General features: G+C 31.4%; 1 protein-coding gene across 12 annotated transcripts in view; it reads left to right on the forward strand.

The window, feature by feature from the left end:
- Positions 1 to 20488, forward strand: part of LOC126839113 (RNA-binding protein Musashi homolog Rbp6-like) — a 269406-nt gene extending 248918 nt beyond the window's left edge. For 4 of the 12 annotated variants that reach the window (XM_050574160.1, XM_050574162.1, XM_050574164.1 and 1 more), the window contains 6 exons: positions 477 to 560; positions 3880 to 3939; positions 12421 to 12489; positions 14214 to 14471; positions 15777 to 15854; positions 15946 to 20488. In XM_050574160.1, the coding sequence (XP_050430117.1) occupies positions 477 to 560; positions 3880 to 3939; positions 12421 to 12489; positions 14214 to 14471; positions 15777 to 15853 (548 nt within the window). In that variant the 3' untranslated portion in view covers position 15854; positions 15946 to 20488. The remainder of the gene's footprint in view (positions 1 to 476; positions 561 to 3879; positions 3940 to 12420; positions 12490 to 14213; positions 14472 to 15776; positions 15855 to 15945) is intronic. The other 8 variants (XM_050574166.1, XM_050574170.1, XM_050574161.1 and 5 more) reach the window with 7 other exon arrangements.
- Positions 20489 to 27241: the final 6753 nt, after the last annotated feature.

Raw genomic sequence — 27241 nt, forward strand, 5'->3', positions numbered from 1 at the left:
ATCACTGAAATTAAATGAGATGTTATTGTAAAGATATTTTAATCTCACTTAAAGTGTATACTTAAATATATTTTGAAATACAAATTAAACCCAAATGAACGTCTTCTGCTCATCGAGCCAGAAAAATAAAGATACGTATTTTATATTAGTCATTTATTGCATAACTCATTTAAAATATTTAATTAAAATACATTCTTTATCTTTTTCTTCCATTTTACCAAACAGTAACATCGATAGGATATGATTTCAGCCGTTGGACCGTTTGCACCAACTATATTTAATTTTAATAGAGTTTAACCCATAGTTTTAGTGTTGTTAAGCTACCCCTAAATAACATAAGTATTATGATTCTGTCAACTCACTTTATGTGCCCTACAATTACTATAAGTACACTATAACTTACACAACCCAACTGTTTTATGTGTGTGTGTTTTTTTTAAATTAGTTTTAATTGTTTTTATTTTTTTATTTTACAGGCTTTCCGGCAGCTGCGTACGCTGCTTATGCCTCTAGCCGAGGTTTTTCGGGTTACCCTAGTTTCGGACTCTCATATCCAGCAGGTAATAACCACGCACAGGTCACTGTGCTTCCTTTTCCCGCACTGCTTGACCATCACCACAACCATCACAACAACCATCCTTTCTATATGCATGCCATGCCTCTGTGAACATAATATTAATAATTTTTATTACTACGATATTATTATTATTATTATTATTATAAAAAAATAATTGCAACATCCCGCATCCTGGACCGAAACGTTATCCGTGTATATTTTTTTTATTATTAACCTTATATCCAATACAATTGTGTATTTGGCGTCATCTGTATTAGTCAGCGCCTGCGTTAAAGCTAGTCAATTATCGCCTATATTCTGTCTTTTTTCCATTTTCGTTTTCACAGTTTTTCCGGTTTTGAAAACGCAAACTTTTTTTTTTGTAAATTAAATCATCCCTACCCTAATTTTTGTAATGACAGTTTTAACATATTGTTTACTTAAAATATGAAAATTATTATATTATCATTTGGTATTCGAAATATTAGCATTTTTGGATAATTTTTCGGTCCAGGAAAAAACATTTCTTTCGAAAAATTCATTATTTGGCTATTAATTAATTCAAAGAAGTATTTAAAAGAAATACTTAGAACTAATACTTAATCAAACTGATGATGTGTGCTTGTTAATTTTGTTTTTTTTAAATAACGTTGTATTATTGATTTGATAATATGATATTGTTTGTTTTTTTTATACATAACGCGTTTTATCGGCTACCGCTGCTAATATAATACTTTTGGAGACATCTTGCTTCGATTTGGGTTTTTGGTCTTTTATAACTTAATTTTATTATCATTATTGTTATTTTACTGTGGCAATCATACAACAGCTGTAAGCTAAAAAGCTCACTCTTACAACACTATAGCCTGAGATAAAACGAAAAATTGCCTCTCTTTGATGACTTTATACAGTCGTGACATTTTTAAATCTTTTTTTTTTTATTATTTATTATAATTTAATTGTTTCAACATAATCTTGTTTTTACAATATATTAATTAATAAGTTACATAATTAGGTAGGCATAATAGAGTAATAAAATAATTTATAATTATTTTAATTTAGCAAATTGTACATAAATTATGAGTTGTTTTAATTAGGTCATTAATCTGATGATACCGATTTTTAAATCTTACAACTACAATATTTTTGCTTAGTAGACTAATTACCGTTGTAAGTATGACGGCGTCCAATGACGTTGTAGGAAAACAAACTTTTAGGATCCTGTTAGAATAATTATTAAGTATCCGTAGGTTATAAATAACGATTCATGCTTAGATTAGGTTTTAGCCTTTTATTATTATAATAAGTAAAAGTATATAAATAACGTGTGTACGATTAAATCTTTACGGCGAGCAATAATTGTGTATTACTACTCCTACTATATCATAATAGCCAATATACTATGTATAATATAATGTATTGTTATATTAGAAGATTTTTAGCGAATGTATAATTATATTAATTCTCATAATACGATAATTTACTACATTAGATAATTTTTAATTAACAAGTAAAAAAATTAAAACCTATGTTCAATTTTAATTAAAAAATAAATAAATAAAATAAGTTAAAACATCTCAAAACGTTTAGTAAAATTGCAATTATTATTATTATGAATTTATAGGCTTGTGTGTGTGTAAACATACGAAACAAATTCATACTTCCTAATGGAATATTGTTTTCCTTGTTTTATTTGTTTAATTTGTTTATTGTTTATTTTTATTCTCTTTTTTTATATTAATTATTGTTATTTTAATGTACTTACACGTATTGTTTCAACGTCCTTCAAATACATGTTATGGAAAGATTACAGTTCACCACCCACCGTCGGAGTCATTCGTACCCTAAATATCATAACCATTTTGCGCATATATATATATTATATATATATGTATACATATATATATGTATATATTCACTAATAAATACAATTAATCAAACGTTCTGTGATAAGTTGCTATACAGTTGTACATTATATTTATATGTATTATAAAATTGTATTTGTCATCACCGAGCTAAATTAATATCATTCATATTTTCTGTAATAATTTCTCTTTTTACTTTTGTTTAGAAATGAAAAAATGTTTAGTCCGTTTAATTTCGGTAGTGTATTTAATTTAATAAGTTGTCTGTTAACGATTTAAATTCAACAACACCCGTTTTTTGACAATACCGTCTGTTTTGTTCGATTAGTTCACAGTAGCATGGTTCATTCAATCCTAACAATTGAAAACAAAAAACATGTTTAGAAAAAATAAAATTATCGTGTAATTTATTTGACCTCGAGGGTCCGACTAGAGACTAGTATAAAATATTATTTCGGTCAGTGAAGGTTCCCAGTAATAATAGTTAATAATAACGTTTTGCAATTATGTTAAAATATAATTAAATAGTAATATGCAATAAATTAGTGTTAGTGTAATCAAAAGAAAAAAAAACATATAATAATCAATAAAACATTATGTATAATTATTAATATCATTGTTAAATAAGATAAAACGTCCTAACAAGGATCGTCGCTGTTGTTTACTACAATTATTTGGATCTTAAAAAAATGTTTGTACTAAACAAGTTATTGTAATGTCACATAATGACATAATATAATGTTTTCTAACAATGTATTGCAGGGACTGCTCACTTACGTCCCTGTACCAATAATACTATTATTATGTTACATACTTACTATTATATATACTATATTATATTATTATAATTATTATTACTCTTTAAAGTATAATTAAAAAAAATAAATTATTGATAATACCATCAAAACTATCATGTTTTTAATTCATGTAGGCTGTTTTAATTATTTTTCTTTATTTTTAATAGCTATTTTTTTTCGTTAAAATTACCAAAGGCTCATCCATTTCTCTACTGGCTACGACGTCTTTTGTGTATAGGTAGTTTCCAAAATTCGTCAGATTCATATTGTATACATCTCTGTGTTTGTTTTAGAAGTCCTTATATCTTCCCCATGGTAACAAGTCACTGTTCGTGTATGTTTAAGTTAGCAGACAAGCGTTACGATACCGTTGTTGTTTAAAGTTACTAATTTACAATATTATAGACCATTCCACTTAGTCAACAGTTACATAAATACAATTATAATACAGAAATACTATAGCTGTATAGTCTCATACAAAACAAATTGCATTTGCCTGAATAATTATTACTTTATGTAATACAAATAAACACAATATTATATATTTTTTTTTTAGAGTAGTAATGGTTTGTCATAGATTCAAGTATAACTTAATGTAATGCATAAACGGTTAAAAATATTTCTAATACCAAATATTTTTGTTTTTTTAACGTTTTTGTAGGGGTCGCTATAATCGGGACCAGACCTCGTTGCGGTATTTCTCCGGCCCAATGCCATAACGGTAAATTTTCATCATACGTTTTTCGTTTTTAAACATCTTTATTTTTGTATAATTACAATATTTAAAATAAATATAATTAAAATCATAAAACAGTAGATTCGGTCGTGCAATGCGTGTGTGTCGCGAACAACAGTACTATTATGCTTATCTATGTATATTCATATATTATATTATTAAAAGATAATGAGCAATAATGCTAATAGGTTATTTGCACGAGGCTTAGAGGTATAAAACGGGTGTTTTTATGCGTCCACCTGTGGTCGGTCGACCTCCTCCGCCGTTGTTTTCTGTAGGGATGGCTGTTCATATATTTTGATTACCATTGACTGCCATAAAAACGATTAGTGTGTGATATACAACACTGCGTTATTTTAGCCAACTGTAATCGGTATTATTTTGTAGAGCTTAATAATAATTTAATATTACAATAAAAATATATACTTACATACACATACTATAGCAGACCCGAAATCCCTTGCAGTATAGTACAGTTGATTTGTGTGTCGCATAGATTAAAATATTACAACGACAACTGCCGTATTTACACCGTGTACCGTGTTACTTGCACTTTCTTCTCGTCGACATATCATTTTAAAATTAGCCCTTCAGTAGGCAGAGAAGAAAATGTATAAATAAAAGAAACAACGATATTAATACAGCTATTATAACGAGTACGTGTCGTATTATTCGAGTAGGATTTGCGTTACGATGATGGATGAGTCTTGTGGATAAAATATATTATATTTTTGTTTGCGATTCTACATTTTTGTATTTTTTTTTACTTTGATTTTTTTTTATTTCAACAAATACATACGTCACTAGTGTATCGGTCGTTTAGGATGAAACAAAAATGAAAAAAAGGGGGAAAACCATAACTGAGTAACGACGGAGACGGTTTGGTTTACGCACACGTCATGTGTCTGTCTCTTATCTCGGAAAAACGACCGTTCAGCAATACGCCTATATAATACTGTACGCAGTGGTTGTCTTGTGTCAATATCCGATTGTATGTATGCCATAACATACACATTTATGTGTACAAATACATAATATTCTTGTACGACGAAAATAAAGCAATATATAGGTTGGTAGCTCAGCCTGTGCTCTCTCGATCGGCGGTGTACCGCAACGTTTCAAAGAAAACGCAGATGTTTCCTGTTTCTGCTCACCGTTATATAGACCACGAGTAAATATTCAATATGAAAATTTTATTTATGTGCAAGTAAATATATATATATATATATATATATATATATATATTATATATATATATTATTATTACCATTATTTAGCGGTACATGTACTTATATTTTATGTCGTTGCTCGTCCCCTTATGTATTTGATTGTTTCTGTCTGTATAATAACAACGCCGAGTAAAAAGAGAACAGAGAGAGAGAGATAAGTCTGGCGAATAACTTTTCGCCGCACGTTTGCAAGTTTTATCAGTGTTTCATTCTCTAGCTCTTGGAATAATTGAAAAGTTAAAGTTTAATCGAATTTCCCAAAGTGCGCAGCTTATGAATGTAAAACTTCGCATAATATTCCATTTCCACCGGCAGAGTTGTTGGCCAGGCAAAACAAATAGTGTATAGCTACGTGGTAGCGTGTATTTTCTTTTATTAATATCATGTGTATTGTGTATATTGAATTAGTATTGTATAATATTATTTTAGGTGTTATCATAAACAAAAGTATTGTACTTATCCATTTTGATGTAAAAAACGTAAAGCGCAAAAATCGTTGTACAGTGTAACAGTTAACAGTTGTTGGTAAATTATTTTACAATAGTATTATTTAATAATATAAAATAAAAGTCTAAATTTGTTTCCACTATAAATTGTACTATAAAATGGCAAAACATCTTATCCATGAATCATATTATTTATAATAAATAAATTATAAATATTAATCTTAATTATTTTTTTAAATAATTATTTTTTCGTTATAAGAAAATAAATTGGATGCGTACAATACTTATTAACACATTATTTATAGTGTAATATTAGTTGCTATTATTAATAATAATTACGTTTTGTTTAATAATATATTTTTATGTAGGTAGTATTATACATTTAGGTATTTTTAGATTAGCGAATATTTTAGATTAATATATTATATAATATTATTATTACTACCTATGTGTACACATGTTTCGTATACAATCACACACACATTAGTTTTTTTAATAGAATTTGTAACTTAAATGTATATAATTACAATTTTTAATTAGTTGGTCGTTTTGCTCTTTGTATAGTAATGTATATCTACAGCCTATACAATTTTGTCATTCTTTTTTTTTTACAAACACTTACATTTTAGTTGGACGCATACATAATATATAATATAGGTTCAACGGTTATTATAAAAAAAAATAAAGCGCGTGACGTAGTGATTAAAAATGAAAAACAGAACTGAAAGGTTTTGTGTAAGTTCCATAAGAAATAACATAAATATGTACTCGATTTTTGTCGACCTTTGTCCGTTAAGAAATTAATAATTCTGTAAAATCAAGGGTCGTACCGACTAAGTACAAAACAAAACAAAATAAATATATTTTTTTTTGGTCTACCCATAATTTGTCCTCTGCTGCTATTGTAGGTTTTATAAAAGTTTTTTTAGATGGTTGATAATATTCACATTAGGATGGGCTAAACTAAAAAATAAAGCTATAAACCATTGTCGCCGTTTATTTATTCAGAATATTATTTTCAGTTAATTTATTTCGCCAGATGCTGGCGCGATGACAAACAAATTCCGGGACACGCCGGCCGGACGACTCAGAGATGATTGATTATCTGTTATTCGCGCTCTCGCTCTTTCTCCACCTATTTCACTTGGTCGATCCGGAGGCAGTGGGTGTACATAGTAGGGAGGGGAGCATAAAGCAAAAAGGGGAAGGTTTAAACGGTAAAAAAAAAAGCAAAATTCATCGTCAAATCCGTGATCATGCATTAATGTAACAGCCCACCGTCGCCAACCTTAGCCCGTTTTTGCGTTATTCGAAAATAATAATAATGTGATGATACTGATGACCATGGAAAAAAAATCCTATATCCGATTCTGTTGTTACAAAATATATTATGTTTTCTATATCCGCTGGGGTATGCGTCCTACTTGCGCAATATATAACATTTTATTGTAGGAATGCAGTGGTGTAGGATAGGTCCCTATTTCATTCGATTTAGCCTGGTTGATAAACGATCATATTATTATTGTTATTATTGTTTATGTTGGGGGAGGAAAAAATGTAATTGCGTGGATTTCGTGGTTTTATGCATTTTACGAGCAACGAACAGATGAACGGGAAAGGGTTTTTGCGGTTGTTATGCTTTTTATGTGCCCACGTTCGTTAATGTTCACATTACTGTTAAACAAAGCGTTCTCTCATAAAGCTCTAACAGTTACAGCAGAAGCAGGTCTGTTATCAAAATGTTATTCGCATTAAAATAAAATAGAAAACAATTTATCCAAACAATATAATATAGAGCGAGGCAAACCTTTGAGATTTTTTTTTTTCTAAAGGGTAAATCCCTAATCGGCGTACAGAATGTTCAGAAATCATTGTTTAAACTCAAGGAACCTTACAAAATTATTTATAATCATTTCGGAAGTATTACATCTTTTTACTAGAATAAGTATTGCAAGAATTGATAACTTCCACTTTTTTTTGTTTACGTTCGTTTAGGTATCAGTTACAATTTAATATTTTATAATATATAAACTAATAACTAATATATTACACATCCACCGCACGCTTATGAGTTTAAATTAATTTACATTCTATAATATTTTATATTATATAAACAATTATATACGATCGTGATTTTCTTAATGCCATACAAATAAAATCATTTGATAACAAAAGTAACTAATAAATTAATGTTATTATAGTTTTGATAATCTTTATGAATGTCGATGGTTAAAATATTTCAAAATCTCATTGTTATCTGTAATCCGATGTACATATTATTATAACTTTTTCCGGCGATTTACCCTCGGGTTTTTATTTTATTTGCTTCGGCGTTTACCGAATTCCGACGCGTTTGCTGATGGCGTTTTATATAGGCGATTTGAGAGCACATGCCGTAGACAAGGTCTCGAATAATAATATTAATGTTTTGTTGTCGGCAAATATTTTTATTACCCGGTGTACATATTTTGGCGAGCTCATCCGCCTATATCGAACGGCACGACCGCCGTTACACAACAACAGTACGTTTTCACCCTCCGGCCAAATACAAAAATACCTACTCGTAGGGTTTGCATTTCTCAAAATGAAAGGTGTAGTTTTTGTTAAACGGACCCGACTAATTTGCACCACACCACTTCTCCTCTTGATGTTTGGTAAAATTATTATTCAAATGTTCTGTGTTCGTTGACTCGTATCAGCACTCGGCTGTGGAGGTAAGCGCATTAAACTAATGAAGTTTATCGCAGACAAGTCCAAAACACACATAAACTCGTCATAGTAAAAACAACGAAATATGTACTCGCGCCGAGTAAACTTTGTTCAGATTTTCTTTACTCGCCGTTTTAAAGTTTTCTCATTTGTTCTCATCCATTCAGAAGTTCACGCATTATTTATAAACACACCGCTTTCTTTCTTCGTCCACTACTTTGGTGTTCTCGCGTCTGCTGTCTTGTAGTACACACGGATAATTGTCTCTCCACGGTACAACCATCCCCATTCATCCCGTTCTAACTTACACGGCAATGTAATGGCGCTTGACACTGGTTATGCGATTGTAAGCGCTATTTGCCTTGTTTTCTACTTTAACTTAACCACATTAACTTAACAGTTTTTGGATTCGTCACGAGTAAATCTCTTTCCATCCGCGCCGGGACATACGATTATAACCCAATTCGATTAAATGATATTTCTGGTTCGGTTCACTGTGATTTAAGTTCTGTAAATAACAGTATGGTGGGATTTTAGAGGTACCGGGTACTAGTTAAACCCAGGAAAATGATTGTGAAACGTATGTACCTACAAAACTATCTTTTTGATTAGTTATAATATATTATCTTCGTAACGTTTCGGCTAGGCAAAACGCATTGTAGCCCAGGAAGATATTATATCAGCCGTTTAACTTCTCTGGCGACGTCGGTGGTCCGTTGAAGGGTGGGGGGGGGGGTGTGTAACTGGTATGGAACACAATATTAATTACTAACACAAATACACTGGGTGTGTGGCATACCTGCGTTAGTCAGGTGTGCCGAACTGATGTCACCGCAAAGAAAAGGCCGCTCGTTCGATTCATCTATCAATCGGAGCTTTTGAGAAAAGGGTTTTAGGCAAATATTTAGCTTGACACGAGGAATGACGTCCATCCGTTTTACTACGAACGTTCACATTGTTATGACGGTGATTCGAACTTTGAATAACTTTGGTTCCCTCGGCTGCTTCCGTTACACACATACGCACATACAGTGTCACTTGTCAGACAAGCGTTTTGATGGATGTATAATCGATGGGTTTTGAACCGTGTAATAATAGCCCTCTACACCTGGGTATTACTGTCTCCTACTTTGATTTGTTCTTTTATCATTGTTTTTTCTTTAAGATTATCTATATTATACAAGTTACAACGATATTTAATATGTACTTTGTTTTCGTGTACCGTTGTAAAGCGGTTCACGCCAACGCGCCTTTTATTGTTTTCTATTGCTGACCGCGTCCGACCGATTTGTACTGATTTAAAATTATAATAATTTTCTGGCACGAGCGGTAAGTCCTGGTTAGTAATCGTTGCGTTACTTAGGACGTCGTATAGTAATTTTTTTGTTTTCTTAATTTTTTGTTTTTTTCCCGTTCGGTCGGCATACTGAGCAATTAACGAAATTGAATTGTTAAAAATTAATTATATATTCGGATGAATAAACGAGTGGCGGCGGAATCGTACCGAATAAATTGTTGTGGGTGGGCACGGTAGCAGCTCGGGCTTGACTGGGGTGGATTTCTTAATCCTCATTTGAAATTATAATAATTTGCAATTAGTACTCCGCTCTGGAGGGTACGAAACTTTGGAAAGCAAAAAAATACAATTATAATATAAACTGATGCATGTATAAAGCCGATTGAACGAAAAGGAAAAAGAAACTTCTTCTCTTTATTAAATCATTTTCTCGGAATATAATACTTAATCCTCCCCTTTTTTTCAAACGCGATATTTACATATTTTAATAGCGAACCGCCATCCCTCGAGGTTCGGTTAACAATTCTGCGATTGTTAGCGGTACATTAATATTCTATATTCCCTGCAATTAAAATCAGTTATATGGACTGTGCGCGTATTCTTTCGGGACTCTCAATATTTAAGGCTGTCTTATTAACTTTAATAAACATGCTACTAATTTGTGATACGATACCGGTCCGTCAAGAAACATTAGATTCGCCAATTCAGAACAATTAAATAAATAAATAATGGGTTTTTATTGTTTTTCTTATTGCTTCGTTAGCAACTACACTCGTGTGTGGTTTCTTGCTAAGTAATGCGTATTAGTTGTGAGAACTCCCGTATGAAAAAAAAACGAATGATATCGATGGTGTTAGGTGTATACAAAATGAAACAATATAAAATAGGCACGGTGGGGTAAAGATTCCGAGCGATTAGCGTTTCTGTTTTGCATACGATGAGAAATAAATAGGATGGCTGAGAGAAGGGGGAGACACAGTGGCAGTAGCTACTTTAAATAGTAGAGACAATGGAAGAAAATTCCGCGCCTCATCAGGGGAGGCTATGCCATTCTAGGCTCCTCTATTTTGTCTATGTAATGAAAAATACATTTTAAAATACAAGGAATAAAATAACGTACATTAAATAAACTTTTTCAAGCTACACAAACAAAAAAAAATCTAATAACAAATAAAATTTAATGTATTTGGATAATTACATTGTTATAGTCTATATTATATTCATATAGTCATAATATTATGTTTATCGCCAGAAGATAATAATAAAACACACCACGCCGCTCTGTTCGATTGCTACCCGTTATAGGAGGTGGGAGGCAGAGGGGTAGATGAGCAATTAGAGAAAACAGTTGTCATAGCGCAGCGATAACAACTCCCACCCGTTTTCCAATTACCAAAAGGAAACGTATTCGATATCATCCGTGTTATATCCATTTTTATGCGGTAAAAAATGTTTACTGAATCGGTCCGCCTTAACTACGCTATTCTATAATCTAAAATCAAAAATCAAATATATATTTTTCACTAAACTTTGTAAGTAAATAATATTTTGTTTTTAAAATAAACGAAAACAAAATGATTTGTCCATATTATTCTAAGTGGGTAGATGTCTTCCATAATACCCATTCTTCGTCCGGGTAGATGTGTAAAGATAGGATCACGTCACTTGTATAACATTGTATATTACATGCGAATGACACAGCACTCGTCGTGAGCTTTTCGCGCCAGGACTCTGCGGAGGGGAAGCGGAAGGGAGGGAACGAGGGGTATGACAAATGAACGACAGTCAATATGACGTGAGCTGTGGTGTGTGTGTGTGTGCGCTATGATATTTTGACCGTGTACCGGTGAAAGATGACGACGGTAGTAGAGGCTGCTTCGGTGTATCCTATAATATGCCGTGTGTTTTTGGTTACATTTGGTTTTCCATCGCCGCCGCCACCGTTGTTATTGTAATAAACCGTCGCGTCGGGGCGCTGCCATAATACGTCATCGTTAGTGTCTGCGAGTCATTTGTTAAAATCATCTCTTTGCCCGTTACACGGTATATACCTGTACGTGTGGTCCCTTTGAGCTTTTTCCAAACTTCCGGCCTGTTAGCCCGTGACGCGTAGAGTGTTGTATACAATTCCAAACGGGGTCCTTTATTATAATATCACAATTTCTAGACTGAATAATCGTCATCCATAAACTGTGCAAAGTAAAATCGACATCGGGTTACCGACGGTATATGTACAGAAAAAACCACGCACTTCAGTCTTTACACAACCTCTACGGTCTAAAGTTTAGTACTTTTATAATTTTACTGCGCACTCAATATACGCTCTAAATGCGTACCGTACTGGAAAGTAGGTATGTGGTGTAGGTGTATACTGGTCAATTTTGTTTGTGTAGGGACCAATTTTTAGCCGTGTATATAGTTTTAGTCTATAGATACACATGTGATCACCAATAATCGCATTTTGATCGGTTCTGTTGCAGAGTCGTTATAGAATTTTTTTTTTTTTTTGTCACGTGTATACTTGCAGTTGTTTAATTTAAAAGTTTACTTCACAACGCAATGTTTGTACTAGACAATAGTGATGTTGTTGTTCTATCTAGATGTTCGGAATTTGTCTTCCTTGAGTATTAATTTGTACATAGGTACTTGAAAATAGTAAATTAGTGTTTGGCCGAGGCGACTTAAAATTGTTGTCGCCGAACTCTCCGTTTTGTTTTGGTTAAATAGTGTAATTTTGTAATATTGTAATACTATATGGTATATTATGTTTCATGTGACGTTGCAGTTGATCTGGCAATTAACGGCCAGTTAACGACAAACAATAACACGCCGCTGCTAACACAAGCCCTTTCAGGTACATACCAAGCAACGTCGTAAACGTATTATTAGTGTAATTTTTAATTTTTTAATTGTTGATATGGTTTCTTTCTGGTTGAAACGGTCGCAAACCTTCGCAATGGGTAAGCCGTGTGTTTTTGACGACAACGTGTGATAGTTGTACATTCTCTAATAAGTAGGTACTGAATTTCGGTCATACAGCATATTCATTGAAATTATTGTTATTTTTCTTCCGTTCAGTACGAATCTAGTGTACCTATATCTTTTTGTGTGCATTTATATTATAGTTCAGCGTATTCATACATTTAGGCAAGTACACAAGAGCTATAATGTATTTTATTATAATATTGGGACGTTTTCTTATACGGCGAGCAAAAAAGTTAACGTTAACGTTAAGAGTTTAGTTGTTTAGTTATATCGGACAAGAATTCATTTTGAATTCGTCTAATACTTATACAATAAAAAAATATTCTTTTAACCTCTCCATTTATGGCCATTGGGTTAAATAAAAAATTATTTGCGTGTAATATAATATTATAGTCGTCCGATGTATAAATAAATATAACAATATCAGTCTGAGGACAAGATACCTTTTTTTAGATAACAACCGGCATTTATGTTTGATCAAGACGTGTTAAATAATGTGTATACTAATCTGCCTGGCTTTGGCAAAAGTGTTTGTTATATGTAAACTTTACTGTTTAAAAAGAAAAAAAATGTTATATGGTAATTTAAACACACACACATTATTCGACCAAGACTCTGCTTACAAGTTTTAACACTCGCTTATAACTGCTAATTTGTTTTCTGTTTGCTTGTACTCTGATAAAATTATTAAAAACTCCAATTGAACTTGTTTTTATTTCTCTCTGTATACTTAACATAAAACACAGAATCGTTGGTCTGTAAGCTTTAGCTATAATATATTACTATTATTGTGGTGGTCGCAAACTGTAGACTCTTTACTTACCTAGGTATTCAGGTTATTTTCCTAATAGCCTAAGAGTATCTAGGCTATTCAATTGGCAGATACAATTTGCTTCCCACCTACTTGTGTCCATCTACCTCTTCTTATTCATCCGATTCGTATAAATAGAATCGGCCACCATAGTCCTCTCAATCCAACTTTTTTCTTATTGCTAACCCTTACCCTGGGGAACTTTGGACAGTTTTCGACATATTTTTTTGACTCTTCCCGCTAAATGAATTTTATTTTTTAAAATTTGCTCTTTTTTAGAAATATGTAAAATATGAGGTCATAATAAGAACCTTTTATAGTGTTATTGGTTATCGAAATTCGGGAAGTCAAACAGGGATTACTTAAATAGTAATTAGTCATTACTCATCACTTATAAGCAACAATCATACAGGTATAATTTAAATTTGAGATAAGGACCATTCGGAAACTAGAAATTCAAAGGTGGTTAAAAAACTAAACTGAAATTTGACAGGGAATAATATAGACCCTCGATGAGGAGTAGAGAAAAAATGAAACATAAACCAAAATCGCCATATTATAAAAATCATTCGGTCCTTTTTGCAAAACAACTCCGAAGAAGTAAAAATGTCCAGGGTTTCCGGAGGGGAGGACGTCCTCATACCATTGACCAACGATAATCGTAGAATATATCAATTTGTATGTATATTATATCGTTATAAACTACTCTCATAGTATAATGTTGCGTACAATTTTTTTTTTTTTTTTTTGTAAACAATTCCTTGTGTGTCTTCTTTTTCAAGTGATGAGCAATTACCATCATCAAGCTGCCGCGGTCGCGGCCCAAGGTTTCGGACCACCAGCTTCACCGCATACCGGCGGTCCCGGCAATCCTCGGGGCTCCGCTTTCCCGCCGGCCACGTCGCCCGGCCCAGGCGCCCCGTCCACCATGGACATTTACAGCTCAAACCCGGCTGACTACGTGCAGGCAGCGTCGCCTCAACCATCCGCGTTTCCCGCAATCGCCGTCTCACGTGCGCCCATTAATTACAATCCTGTAGGTATATATTCCGATTAATCTAAGGGTTTGTAAAGGAAAAAAAACACACAGAAATAATAATAATAATAATAATAAAAACGTATCGTATTAAATACATAATAATAATATACTACCCGGCTACTAATCGTAGTATATTTGTAGTAAAATATTATACGCCTTGCCCGTATTTGTTGTTGCCTTTTTTTTTTGCGTTCCGCATTTATTGTTGTCCGACAACCCCATTACAATAATAATAATAATAATAATAAAATTGTTTTTTTTTGTACTGGCTGATTTGTACACTTAGCGTTTGCAGTAGTAGTCGCGTTTACGAGATGCCGCGGCGACAGCTGTTGCGGCGGTACCCGTCGCGATCATTAGGATAACTTGCGCACCTAGAAATTTGTGGTTTACCTGTATAATAGAATATAATATAGGTATATTTAGTAATAATAGTATTGTTGTTTAGTAAAAATCGCACCGTTATATGCTTATAACGGATTTGTAAACATTAGATCATACAATATGACGTCTACTACTTAAATAATGGGTGTTAAATGTGGTAATAACGTATAGATGATTTTGATAACACATACAGATAAATGGCGACCGACAACTTATTATAATACATATTCAGTAGCTTCCCAATTAGTTTTTAAAACAAAAAGCTACCGTCATGAATTTCTGAAAAATTACCTAGAACCTAAAGATTAGTTGTGCAGAAGTGGGTAAATAAACGATTTAACGTTTGGCCGTTACAATATAATAACCATAAGTAAACAACTGAAAACTATATTCATCATCGTACACCATAGGCTTAAGTCGTATCATTTCGACCGTGCACGTCATATAATTAAAACTAAACTTACCTACCGACTAAAATATTAATTTTTCATTAATTTTTCTAGATCAAAATAAATACTTGAACAAACAATAATATTTGTCATAACTAAATCAAATTACTTGTACTGTTTTATATTCATTTAGTAGATACGAAAATATTCGGTGTCTAAACGGCACATCATATACATGTGGCATACAATTTTTACAAATTGAAGTTAATAACAGTATTTGAAGTAATTGTTTACACGTTTGTCTGAACCATTCATGCTGACTGAAAGTACGGTATATAACTTTGGGTCACTGCAGTGCGTCGTGCATAGTGCAGTTTATTTTTTACAGCATGTGTACAACACGCCTTACCTCTTTTAATTTAATAATTACTACCCTTAGAGAAAATATGTAACTTAGTTTTAGCGATGATTGTAGGATACCGTAATATATTGCTACGCGTGCAAATGCTAACCGATGTTTTTCCTTTTTCCAGGGAGCTTTGATTCCGGCCGCTTTTACCAATGGGTACCACTGAACAACGCCAGAGTCAATAAGTTTCTGCCATCGTAAGGTAAGGTTAATTTGATTGGTTTATTAATTTTAACGGAGTTTGCCTTGTATTAGTAAACTGTGTTTAACTTTTTTTTTTAAATCTGTTTCAGGTTGAACAATATTAGTCGCCCCTATTCGTATGATTGGCTCGATAACTCACAACTATCACTTAAGATGCAAAAAGACGTCTCATTCACTCTCACTTACACCAAAGGTTTTTATTTCTCAAGAATGCTATTAATAATAATAGTTTCTATATAGTATGGTATAATACTATTATACTGATTATGAATACAATAAAAAAAAACATGTTTAATGATAATATTAATGTTTATATTATAAAAAGTAATAAAAACTTTAGTATTTAAGATAATTATACAAAAATATTATTATTATTATTATTATATATGATTATTATATTATATTCGTTTGTTTTATTAGGGTTTTTATTATTATACACAAACGAAAATACCCAAGCGTACTTGTACATTTTAAATAAGAACTTAATAATTTTATTGTAATAATAATTTACCTATACCTAATATAAAACAATCCCTATACAATTAACTCATTCAGTAAAACAATTCAAATGCGTGTCCCTCTTGATATTTTTTTTTTGAAATATGGTCGTATATTTATTACTTATAATATTAAATTATTTATAAATCAAGACTACTAAATAAGATCTCATAATTTATCTGATTGGCAAATAGGACAACAATAATATTTTCAAAAAAAAACACGTTTGGTTGACTAAATTATATTAAATTGTTCATTAACGAACTACCTTTAATTATTCAAATTTGAGATCCTGGGCGTAAAACAAAAATCATTCGATAATAGCTAAACGATTGTGTCATCATCGGTTCGAACAATAAATGAATAAAATAAAAATAAGTAATTAAATAATTAACGATAAATTTATGAAATTATGAATAAGGCGTACCAAGGGTTTTGGTATTACTCTGTATTTTAATGCTCTAGTCCTAAGCTAACGTCATGTTATTGTTACGATTTAATGGAAAATGTAAAATATAATGTTCATCAATGCCGAAGACAAGCAGATATTAAGATATTTAGTCAAACCAACTGGTACATTTTGATTATTTTAAAAATATAAATTTTAAAAAAACAATAATGCTGGGCTACAAAATTAATTATATACAACTTATACTTGATACTCTCAAAACGTATTTAAAATTATTAGATTTAATTTCTTTTGTTTTTATTATAAATTTTTGTTTATTATTATTTATAATATAATAATCATACACGATTTTTTTTTAACGAACAATTTATAATACTATTAAAACTTATCAACTATTATGTTTGTTATGTAATTTTTAAAAAAATATTCTTTGCCATGAATTTTTTTGTTTTGTTTTTTTCATTTGTTACCCAAATATTTAACTAAATATAATTGTTGTTAAACTATTTTATTGTTATTACAATTTTAAAACTTATCATTAAATTATTAATAATTAATAAAATAATTAATTAATAATTCTAATAATTCCCCAATAGTTGAATTTCATACTTTCTCTTCCTCTTTTTGTTCATTTATTTTGTAAGTATTGTTTTGTTTGGTTTCTATTCAATCGTTTTGTTGAAATTTTAAAATTATGTATATGTAACAACATGTTTAAGTAAAACACCAAATATTATACTCGTTATGGTTATAAATCGCGATATTTTGTTGGTATAATGATATCAATACTAATGACGACCTAGACTTTATTCACCGTGTCTATACATTATTATGTACATTTATTACCGGCACTAGTATAATTAATAATTAATATAATGTATTCGAATCGCGTTTTAGTAAAAATCAAAAACAAATTATTAATATGATTGTTTTTTATACAGCATAACAGGGTAATGTTCTGTTAAAAAACAATTACTCTACCGATTCGAACGATATAAATGGAAAAATTAATACGTTTACAGATTGAAATAATACAAATTAGTTGTTCAGTCCTTGTTTTCGTGTTATGAGACTAAATTGATTACAACTCGTTCGACCAGTTCAATACTTTAAGTAGATAATTTAAACGTATTACTCAAACGATTGTTGTCTTTGTTTGAATTACTTAGACAAATTATTTAAGTACACGATTGTTACATTAACGATTTTATAAACATTTTCTTCCTTTTTAAATAAACTGTTAAAAATCTATTCTAATGACGCGCTTTAGAAACAAGTTACTTATTTTGTGAAACATTTAAATTCAATTAAAAAATTAAAAAATACTAAATTATAACGTGTTTGGATATTCGATGTGAATTTAATGTTTTTTTAAATCCAATCACTAATAATATTATATTTTTTAAGTAATCTTCAAAACATTCCTAAAAAAAATACCCTCAGATTTCTTCAAACACAAAATCAATAATTAAATGTAACAACAGATATTTATAGTTTGATAACTTTATTTAATATTTATCACATAATATCCGTATTGTATTGCGATCAAAATAATAGTTATTGTTCAGTGCGAATAAAACGAATACATTTATTAATAACCATAACGAAATGTACTTATTGTTGTAACGGTACGGTTTAATTATATTATAAACGTGTACATACTTTCTTACCTAACTAATTAATTATTAATAATTAATAATAATAATATTATAATTAAAAAAATGCAGATCTGCAATTATTGTGGAAATGAAACATTTTTTTCTTTTAAATTTAAGTTTAAAAATCTACATTTATTAATATTAATTATATTTAAAACTAATACAATTTTAAAAATACCAAAAAATATATAGCATAATTGTAAGGTCATTGTAGACATTAATTTTATTATAAAACATAAATATTAATTAGGTATACTTATTATACACATTTGTAGCATTGTGGTTCATAAAAAATAAGAAAATAAAAATAAGATCTTGTTTGCTCTTTATTGATTGCTTTTGATTTACACTGTTAAGCATATATTGTTTTATGATTATTATTATTTATTATTACGATTATTATTACTTTTTTTTTATAACATGTGATATTCATATTAACCATACGTAAGACTAATAATATGTATAAAATTAATTCGCAATATCTATTAATTGATATAAGGACACAAAATATGAATGTGATTTAATGATGTATACTTTATTAAAATTCAATCCTCAAAGAGGAAAAATAATACACACTACACTGCAAATATTATAATTTCCAGTAATAATTTCAAATAACTTAACAAATTAATTAATTTTTTTTTTTAATTTTTGTTATTTTTCTTTAAAATTAAAATATTGTTTTGAAAAAGAAGTTTTTATAATAACTTAACGTACGATAAAAGCTCAATTATGTTTTGAGTTTTTTCTATATGTGATGTAGTTCAAAAGTACATGTAATAGAGTTTAACAAACCTTTTCATCAAATTTCTTCTTTTATCTATTTTAAAGGTAAAACAAATATTAGAATTCATTAATATTTAATTCGCGCCTTTATCATGATATTATAATACAATGCACATATTTATATATTATATATATTAATATAATTATTATTATATAAATACATTTTTTTAACTCAAAAGATATAATGTGAATCTTGATAATAATAAATGACGAGATGACTATCTCTGTCTAGTAACAGTGGCAATTTAATACCATATCAAAGCTAAACATTAACGATTATGTTTAGTAAATTATTATGGCAATAATTAGCGTAGTATACACAAGTTCTTTTTTTTATGTATAAATATTTTATATATACATAATATATATATAACTTTATTATATAGGTACTTACGATACCAACAAAAATACTTTTAAAATTATTGATAACGTTTCTATCACGTTATGCTGCAAAATGATTTTGTGATTTCGGTGTGGAACTGTGAATTTTTGGTGTTTTATGTTATCACACGGTCAATATGTTTTCTTCGTAGAATAATAATCTTATATAGGTACCGCTAAGTTTCGTGATTTTTTTAAATTATTGGTCTAAACTCTAAACTTTATTTAACATAATGTTTCTGTCAGATTTAAATGTAATATATCGGATTTGTTTCAATTATAGTTTATAGGATTTTGCTGGTATTGTTATATTCGTTAGGACTGTAAGTTTGTTTTTCTTCAATAGTAAATTATTTCTTTACCCTCTCACATTTCGAACGATACGACGACATTAAGATTTATTAAGAGCAATACAGTTAAAAACACTAATACAATTAGATAAAAAATTATACTTGAAGTGTTCATAACTCGCAAAGAGTACAATTCGTGTGTTTTATTTTCGAAATATCATGTAGACTTATCTTGACATAGATGGTGTATTTTAGAATAATAATGACGAGCACTCGGAGAGTGAATCTGTTAGAATGTAGTACATACATATAATATAATATTACCACAGCTAATATCAGTTTATCATATTGTTTTTTAACGTTTCACTATTACACTCATCACCCTGTTAGATAATGTTATTCAAAACACAGTACACACCTAACACATTTTCGTATGCTAAAAAAAAAATAATCACTTAAATATAATGGTATTATAATATACATAGATAGATGTACGTAAAATGTAATAATTTTTATTTATAATGCTTCTTTCTTTTATTATAATGTATTATTATTCAAAGAAAAAATGCTTGACATTGTAGATTCTACATTTTCATAATATATTATAAATTACGGTATAATTAATACTTTTGTACAAAAATGTATTATGTATATATAATTTATACATATTTATAAAAATAAATATATATCTACTTTAAAAGTTGCTTACTTTTAAGTTATTATAATATATTATAATTATAATCATTATCATGAACGATAATTCTTATAAAAAATAAAATATTGTTTCACGTTTAAAATTTATTTCAAGCTTTGTAATTACTGGAAATGGCCTACCTACGTCCTAAATGTTAAAATTATATTAATTTTGTCATTTACTTTGTTTGTTTTCTTGTATATTACATTTATCTTTTCCTCTCTTTTTCTCTCTCTCATTAAGTCCTTACATAATTGCAATTAAAAAGTACCTATAAGACTTTAAATATATATGCCTTAAAGGTAATTATTTAGAGATTAGAGATATTTTTACAACAACTTTATACTTCAAATATAAATCTCAGTTTATAATTTATATGCCATACTTTATTTAAAACTAGACTATACTTTAATTTAAGATATTACACATTTATCAAAAAACACCATACAACATATCCAAACGTTTTACATATTATAAAAGGTATACATTTATAATTTTGTACCAGGTACGCTTTTTGAAGCAAAAAATAAAAAGTTTATTTAAATGTTATATTTTGTAGGTATAACTGTAATAATTGCAATTATAGAATAACAATTTCAATAGCAAATATTACTTCATCTAAGTACCTCAATAATACAATATTATTAATAGGTATGTGTCATATACGATTTGTAGTTTAAAACATTTTGAAGAATAAGAAGAAAAAACTAAGATCAAAGTATATATTAGACTATATTGATCAACTGTGTTCAAAAATATCTGTCTATTGTTAACATAGTAACTACTTATTTATTTATTTTTTATTTTCAATTATTGGAAGATAGGAATAATAATGTGTTGAGTTCAAGAAGTTATTATTTTGCTAAGTAATTTGACCTACTTCAGTAGATATATGTTATACTATTAATTTCATTTAGGCTAGTACAGAAAAAGTTTGGTCGATTAAACTTAAAATGTTATTATCGTTTTTCTGAAAAATAACTTTTTACGTAAACTCTGTGAATCAAAATATAGACTGATGTGCAAAAATCGTTTCTCTATCGCTATTCGCTAGCATTGCGATGAATCATAGGTAGATAAATGGCATTTAGCACGACCTGTTTGGAGTGCGGAAAACTTGACATAATAATATCAAAATGTAAATAATTTAAATACGATTGTTGTGCAGTACGACTAGCCGAAAAAATAATGTGTTACGCGTACAAGGACACTACGTGATGCAAAATTATTGTTACTAACTCTGTCGGCTTAAGGTCATCCCGCAGAAAATTGTTTTGGATAAAAACACACCTTTGATCGGAGCGACATGTAAGTTTTGGTATTTTCGACTTGACTACTAAACAATGAGTTATCTTAACCTTAGACCGTGTCGTATAAATAGCCGGTACGGAGATTAGTCGAGCATCAGTTTCATCTCTGCGAATACACAATTAACACATAGTCAGTACACAGTGTCTTGTTCATTGTCGAGTTTAAGTAACAAAAAGCTAAAATGAGCTCTTACGCATTGTTGTTGTGCGCCCTGGGCGTCGGTGCATTGATGGTGCACGGCAAACCCCATCAGTGTTTTTTGGAAGAGTACTCCGAGGCACTGCTCAACGCCGCCGCTGCCCAACAAGCTTACTACCCGTCTTACTACGATCAGTTGGATGACTCCAGCAAGAGGCTGGGCAGGTCCAACGAACTGAACAGCATACAAGAACAGCCAAAACCATTGTCCAACACCGCCGGCGGCCTCGGTGGACTCGCCAACTATTTTGCCTACAACCCGTTGAGAGGCGCGGCTCCGGCTCCGGGCCTGACCGACCCGTCCAAAGTCGGTACCGGCACTGGCAGCAAGTCTGCGGCACCAGGAGAGAAAACCGTCGGAGGCAGAGGCGCCAATGACACAGCCGCCGCCGCCGCCGACGTGGCCAAGTATTACGAACAAATAAAAGCGCAACAAGAGATCTTGGCCCAACAACAGTTGCAACAGACTCTGTACCAAGAACAACAGCGCAAACAACAGGAATACCTGGCGCTCCAACAACAACTCCAACAGCAGTACTACCAGCAACAACAAGCATTGCTCATGTTGGAACAACTCAACAAGAACCCGGCTTTCGTCGACCAACTGGCCGGATTCTCCAACCTGAAAGGATCTACGGCTGGAGCAACCGTCGGTGGTGCTACGAGCTCAGTTAACGCCGGTTCCACCCCCGCCTCCTCCGCGTCACCGGCCGTCATCGATACAAAACCCGAAAATTTGGACGCCGACAAGACTAAAGCACTGAACGCCAAAGACCAGACAGTGTCCAACCACTTGGAAGCCGAGAAAGAAGCGTCCGGCAAATCGACAAAGCACTTGGAGCCCAGACAAGCCGACGAGGATCAATCTGCGACGGCCGCCCCATCCGAATCTGCCATCGACTCGGCCGAAGATGACGTCGACGATCAGGACGTGTCGACCATTGAAAAAGTATACAGCGTATCTACTGAAGACTAAAACGTCCGTCCGTTGTTCGAATAACACATAAATCCTATTATTTATTATCTAAACATTATATTATTGTGTAAACGTGTCAATCTATACAAACTGTTAGCGTCAGCAGAACAATTTATAATTTTCTTGCTTTAAATCTATATTATACCATTTACGCTATTGTATTGATTAATAAATTATTAAATTATTATAAATGTCGTTTACTTATTTCTCTGAATGACTCATATGACTTTTAGCACACATAGCTTTAGCACTGAAGTCAGCTGCCATGCGGCATTACAGACAACTAGTACTACACCAAAAAAGATATTGCGAGTTCGTATTAAATCATAACATAATATGAAAATAATATAAGAAGCACATACTTATGATCTAAACATTAAATATAAAGTTAATACTTCACTATATTATACGTGTTATATTTAACACGTTCACTATATTTTAAAATGAATATAATAATATTTATTGGGGTTTAAATAGTGATTTGTGTCATACACAAATGCTGTTGTTTAACTGAGCTTTAGAAAATATAGATTACACCTGCGAGTATCTAAGGAATAAAACTAATGTTAACAAACCTATTTAAATAAACTCTAATAATTTAAAAATTTTGAAATTCGGGTAAGTTTAACAACAACTATTAGATTTGAACTATTTTTGATCGAATGTATAATAAAGGCTTATCAGTTATCGCTATTATATGAAACAATTAAATATGACTTAATTTATCTTTATCAAAACTAGATTTCGTAGGTAAAACGTACGTTTTTATCAGCTCAAATGCTATTAAGTAGATAATTTTGATAAGAATAAGATTTTTAAAAAATCATTCAAATTTTAAAGTGTAAATAATCTTTTCCATTTCTGTTGAAAGAAATATTGTTTTATTTATAAATTAATATAATTCAATAAATAAATTTCATAAATTTTTAATAAAATCAATCATTGTTAATCGTGTATCCTACTTATAAAATTAATTAAACTTAACGCTTTAAAGGGCAGTAATTAGTATATTACCCATATTTAATATTGCCTTCGAGATAAGTTGAAATAACCACTTATATTTTATGATTCTTTTTTTGATTATTGCACTTAAACTATGATTTTTTTATTCTATCATGCGCTGAATTTATCATTTTTTCCTATTAAGGGTGTATTACAAGTGACAACTCTTGCCTTCCAAACAGTTAGTATTGTTAAGTCAGGTGCAAAGTGTTACGGTAAGTATTTTTTTGTCTTGTCAATAGTTCAACAATATCATTCTATTGTTTGCAATTATTTAACTAAGATAACTGTTTAAACATACTAATATTGTAATACCCGTGAAAAAACAAATACTATTAAATTGCTTCTTGTTTATAGAACCTTATTATTCATTAAACGTGTTTAAAATACATCTTAAGTGTTTTGAATACCTATTATAATAACATACGTACTAATGTAGGAAACAACTGCAAAATTCGAATTGTTTAAAATCTTAAAATTTTTTTATGTATAGTAAACGTCATCGAATTAATGTGTAATGTATAAGTTATAAACTACACACATTATTGTTTGGACTTGAACATAATAATTATAGGTGTTTCGTAATCGTCAACGTCAGTTTTTGTTGATTATTTGTCGTTGTATTGTGAAACGAACGCGTGTAAGTGCACTTTTTGATCAATCAGCAAAATCGAACGACTTGGCACACCTGTTGTGGAACAGCCAAAAACAGTCAGTGGTCACTTCGAGTGTCGTCCGCCGTCCCGTCAACATGATGAAATTCGCCGTCGCTCTCGTCCTGTTCGTCTGTTTGGCCGCCAGTGCTTTTGGCGACAAGTCCATCGCCGATTCCGACTCCAGCAACTCAGATCGGAGCAAGAGGGATGTACCGGCCAACGGTCAACAGCAAAACTGTGTTACATTAACAACCGTCGATGGACAAAAGGCAACGGTGTGCGGCGAACCGGCACAGTTGGCTTCAACTGTGAACCGCAACTTCGAGGAAACCACCGACGGAAAGTCCGAAAAGGCCACCGAGGCCAGGACCTTCTCGCTTTTGCACAAAAAATTGGAAAAACCCGCTCAGATATACGTCGTTCAACAGCCGCAATACGTGGAGAAACCCCATGTTGAGTACGTGCCCAAGCCCGTGTACCAACCTATCTACTACGAGAAACCCCATGTCGAGTACGTGCCCAAGCCCGTGTACCAACCTATCATCTACGAGAAGCCTGTGCCCGTGTACGTGCCCCAACCGGTTTACCAACCCGTCCAACAAGGTCATCCTCTACTGCAACACGGCCTTTGTGACTTCGGAAACTACGGCAAGTCGGCTGGTCCCGAAGGCATGATACCGTTCAGCAGGAGCGTGGAGACCACTCACTACGTTAACAAGATGCCAGTGTCACGCAACGTCGAGACTTCTGGACCAATCGGTTACGGTGGTATGACCGGCTACGGTACCTACGGTAACATGGGTATGAACGGTATGGGCGGTATGGGTGGTATTGGATACGGTGGTATCAACCGCGGTTACGGCATGATGAGACCCACGGTAATGCCATACCGGTACAGGAGCGCCGACGAAACTGAAGCACCCACACCGATTAACGGTTACGTGACAGGCTCCGAAGTGGCTAACATACCGAACACCGAATGGAACACCATGAGGAGCGTCGAACAACAACCCGCCTTCGGAATGCCCGAACCGCAGATGGCTGCTTTCCCTATGATGACCACCATGAACAACATGAGAGCTACCGAACAACCAATGTTCAGCTTCCCCGAATCTGAAATGATTTCTACCCCACAACAGATGGGATGGAATAATTTTAAGAACTCCGAAGGACCAACTGCTTACGGCCAGCCTCAATTCATAAATTCGATTCAGCCACAATTCGGCACTCCCATGACAATGAGGAATGTGGGACCGGTGCCTATGGGTTTAGATGCTCCGACTGACGTCATCCAGAGCTACCCCATGACTCCTATGATGATGAGAACCGCCAACGACATGATCTACCCGGGTCTGTTCCCAATGACGAGGGCAGTCGAAGTACCCACCGTCAACAACATGCAACAACAAGGAAACTTACAGATCAAAACGCCCAGCAAGGACTCCAAAATGCCGCTGTTAACCAGACGGGAAGCTGAACTGACGCCAAAAGACGGAAAGCCAAACGCAGATCAGACCAAAACAGTCTCCGACGGTAATACCAAGAACTGAATTCCCAAGTCATATTCATCAAAATAGTGTAAGTTATATATAAAAATGTTTTGTTTTAAAAAACCAATCATGACAACAACAAAAAATAAAACCATCTTTTAAATATGTCAATATTGTATAACTAATTTATATTGTTTTGCGATATTTGAAATAATAATTAAGTAATATTAATTATTAAAAAATAAATTATTAAAAAATATTCGAGTTTACTTATTTATTTTTTTTAACAATTTACCCATTATGTTTATGAAAATGTTTATTTTCATATTAATACATGTATTAATACATGATTTATATCAAACATAATTATCCAGCTTTGGTGTAATATACATACCTACAATATCTACGGTGAACACTATACATGATCTAAATATCAGGTATGTTTGATTTGATTACTGATTTAATCAAGCGGTTGTTTAGTATTTTTACTAATATATATTACAACTTTTTAAAATAAAACATTATTTTTATATGTTATCATTAGCTATTTAATTACGTTCTAGAGAACCTAGTTTTGGATCATGTTTACATTTTTTTTAGTGAAAAAGTAAAATAAAATGTAAAATAAATGTAAAATAAAATTAATGTAAAATAAAATAATTTCTCAATTAAAATATTAAAATTATAAGTTTATTAGGGCATATGCTAATACAACAACATTATAACTGACAACTGTTAGATAAAATATAACAACATACTCGTAATAGTCTTAGAACTTTTATGTTTTAAGACATTACCAAAAAAACACCGACGTGAAATAAATTAGAGTATTAGAAAATAAAAAATTAAATATTTATTGAGAAAAGTTTAAATCAGTTTTTAACGGTAACCATCTTCGAATTTCTAAGATGGTTTAATATACTTGACTTGAGAGTCAATCTTTTTTAAGATTCTTCAATTATTTTTACAATTAAAGTTATTAAACTGCTTATTAAAAAAATTTACTTTTTCATATTAACACGAAGAACATGAAACT

The sequence above is a fragment of the Adelges cooleyi genome, unplaced genomic scaffold, assembly GCF_023614345.1.
Source record: "Adelges cooleyi isolate 19-005CV unplaced genomic scaffold, UGA_ACOO_1.1 ACOO_flye_CR_arks_rails_tigmint_CR_PRNA_30, whole genome shotgun sequence".
In the NCBI taxonomy this organism is placed as follows: Eukaryota; Metazoa; Arthropoda; class Insecta; order Hemiptera; family Adelgidae; genus Adelges; species Adelges cooleyi.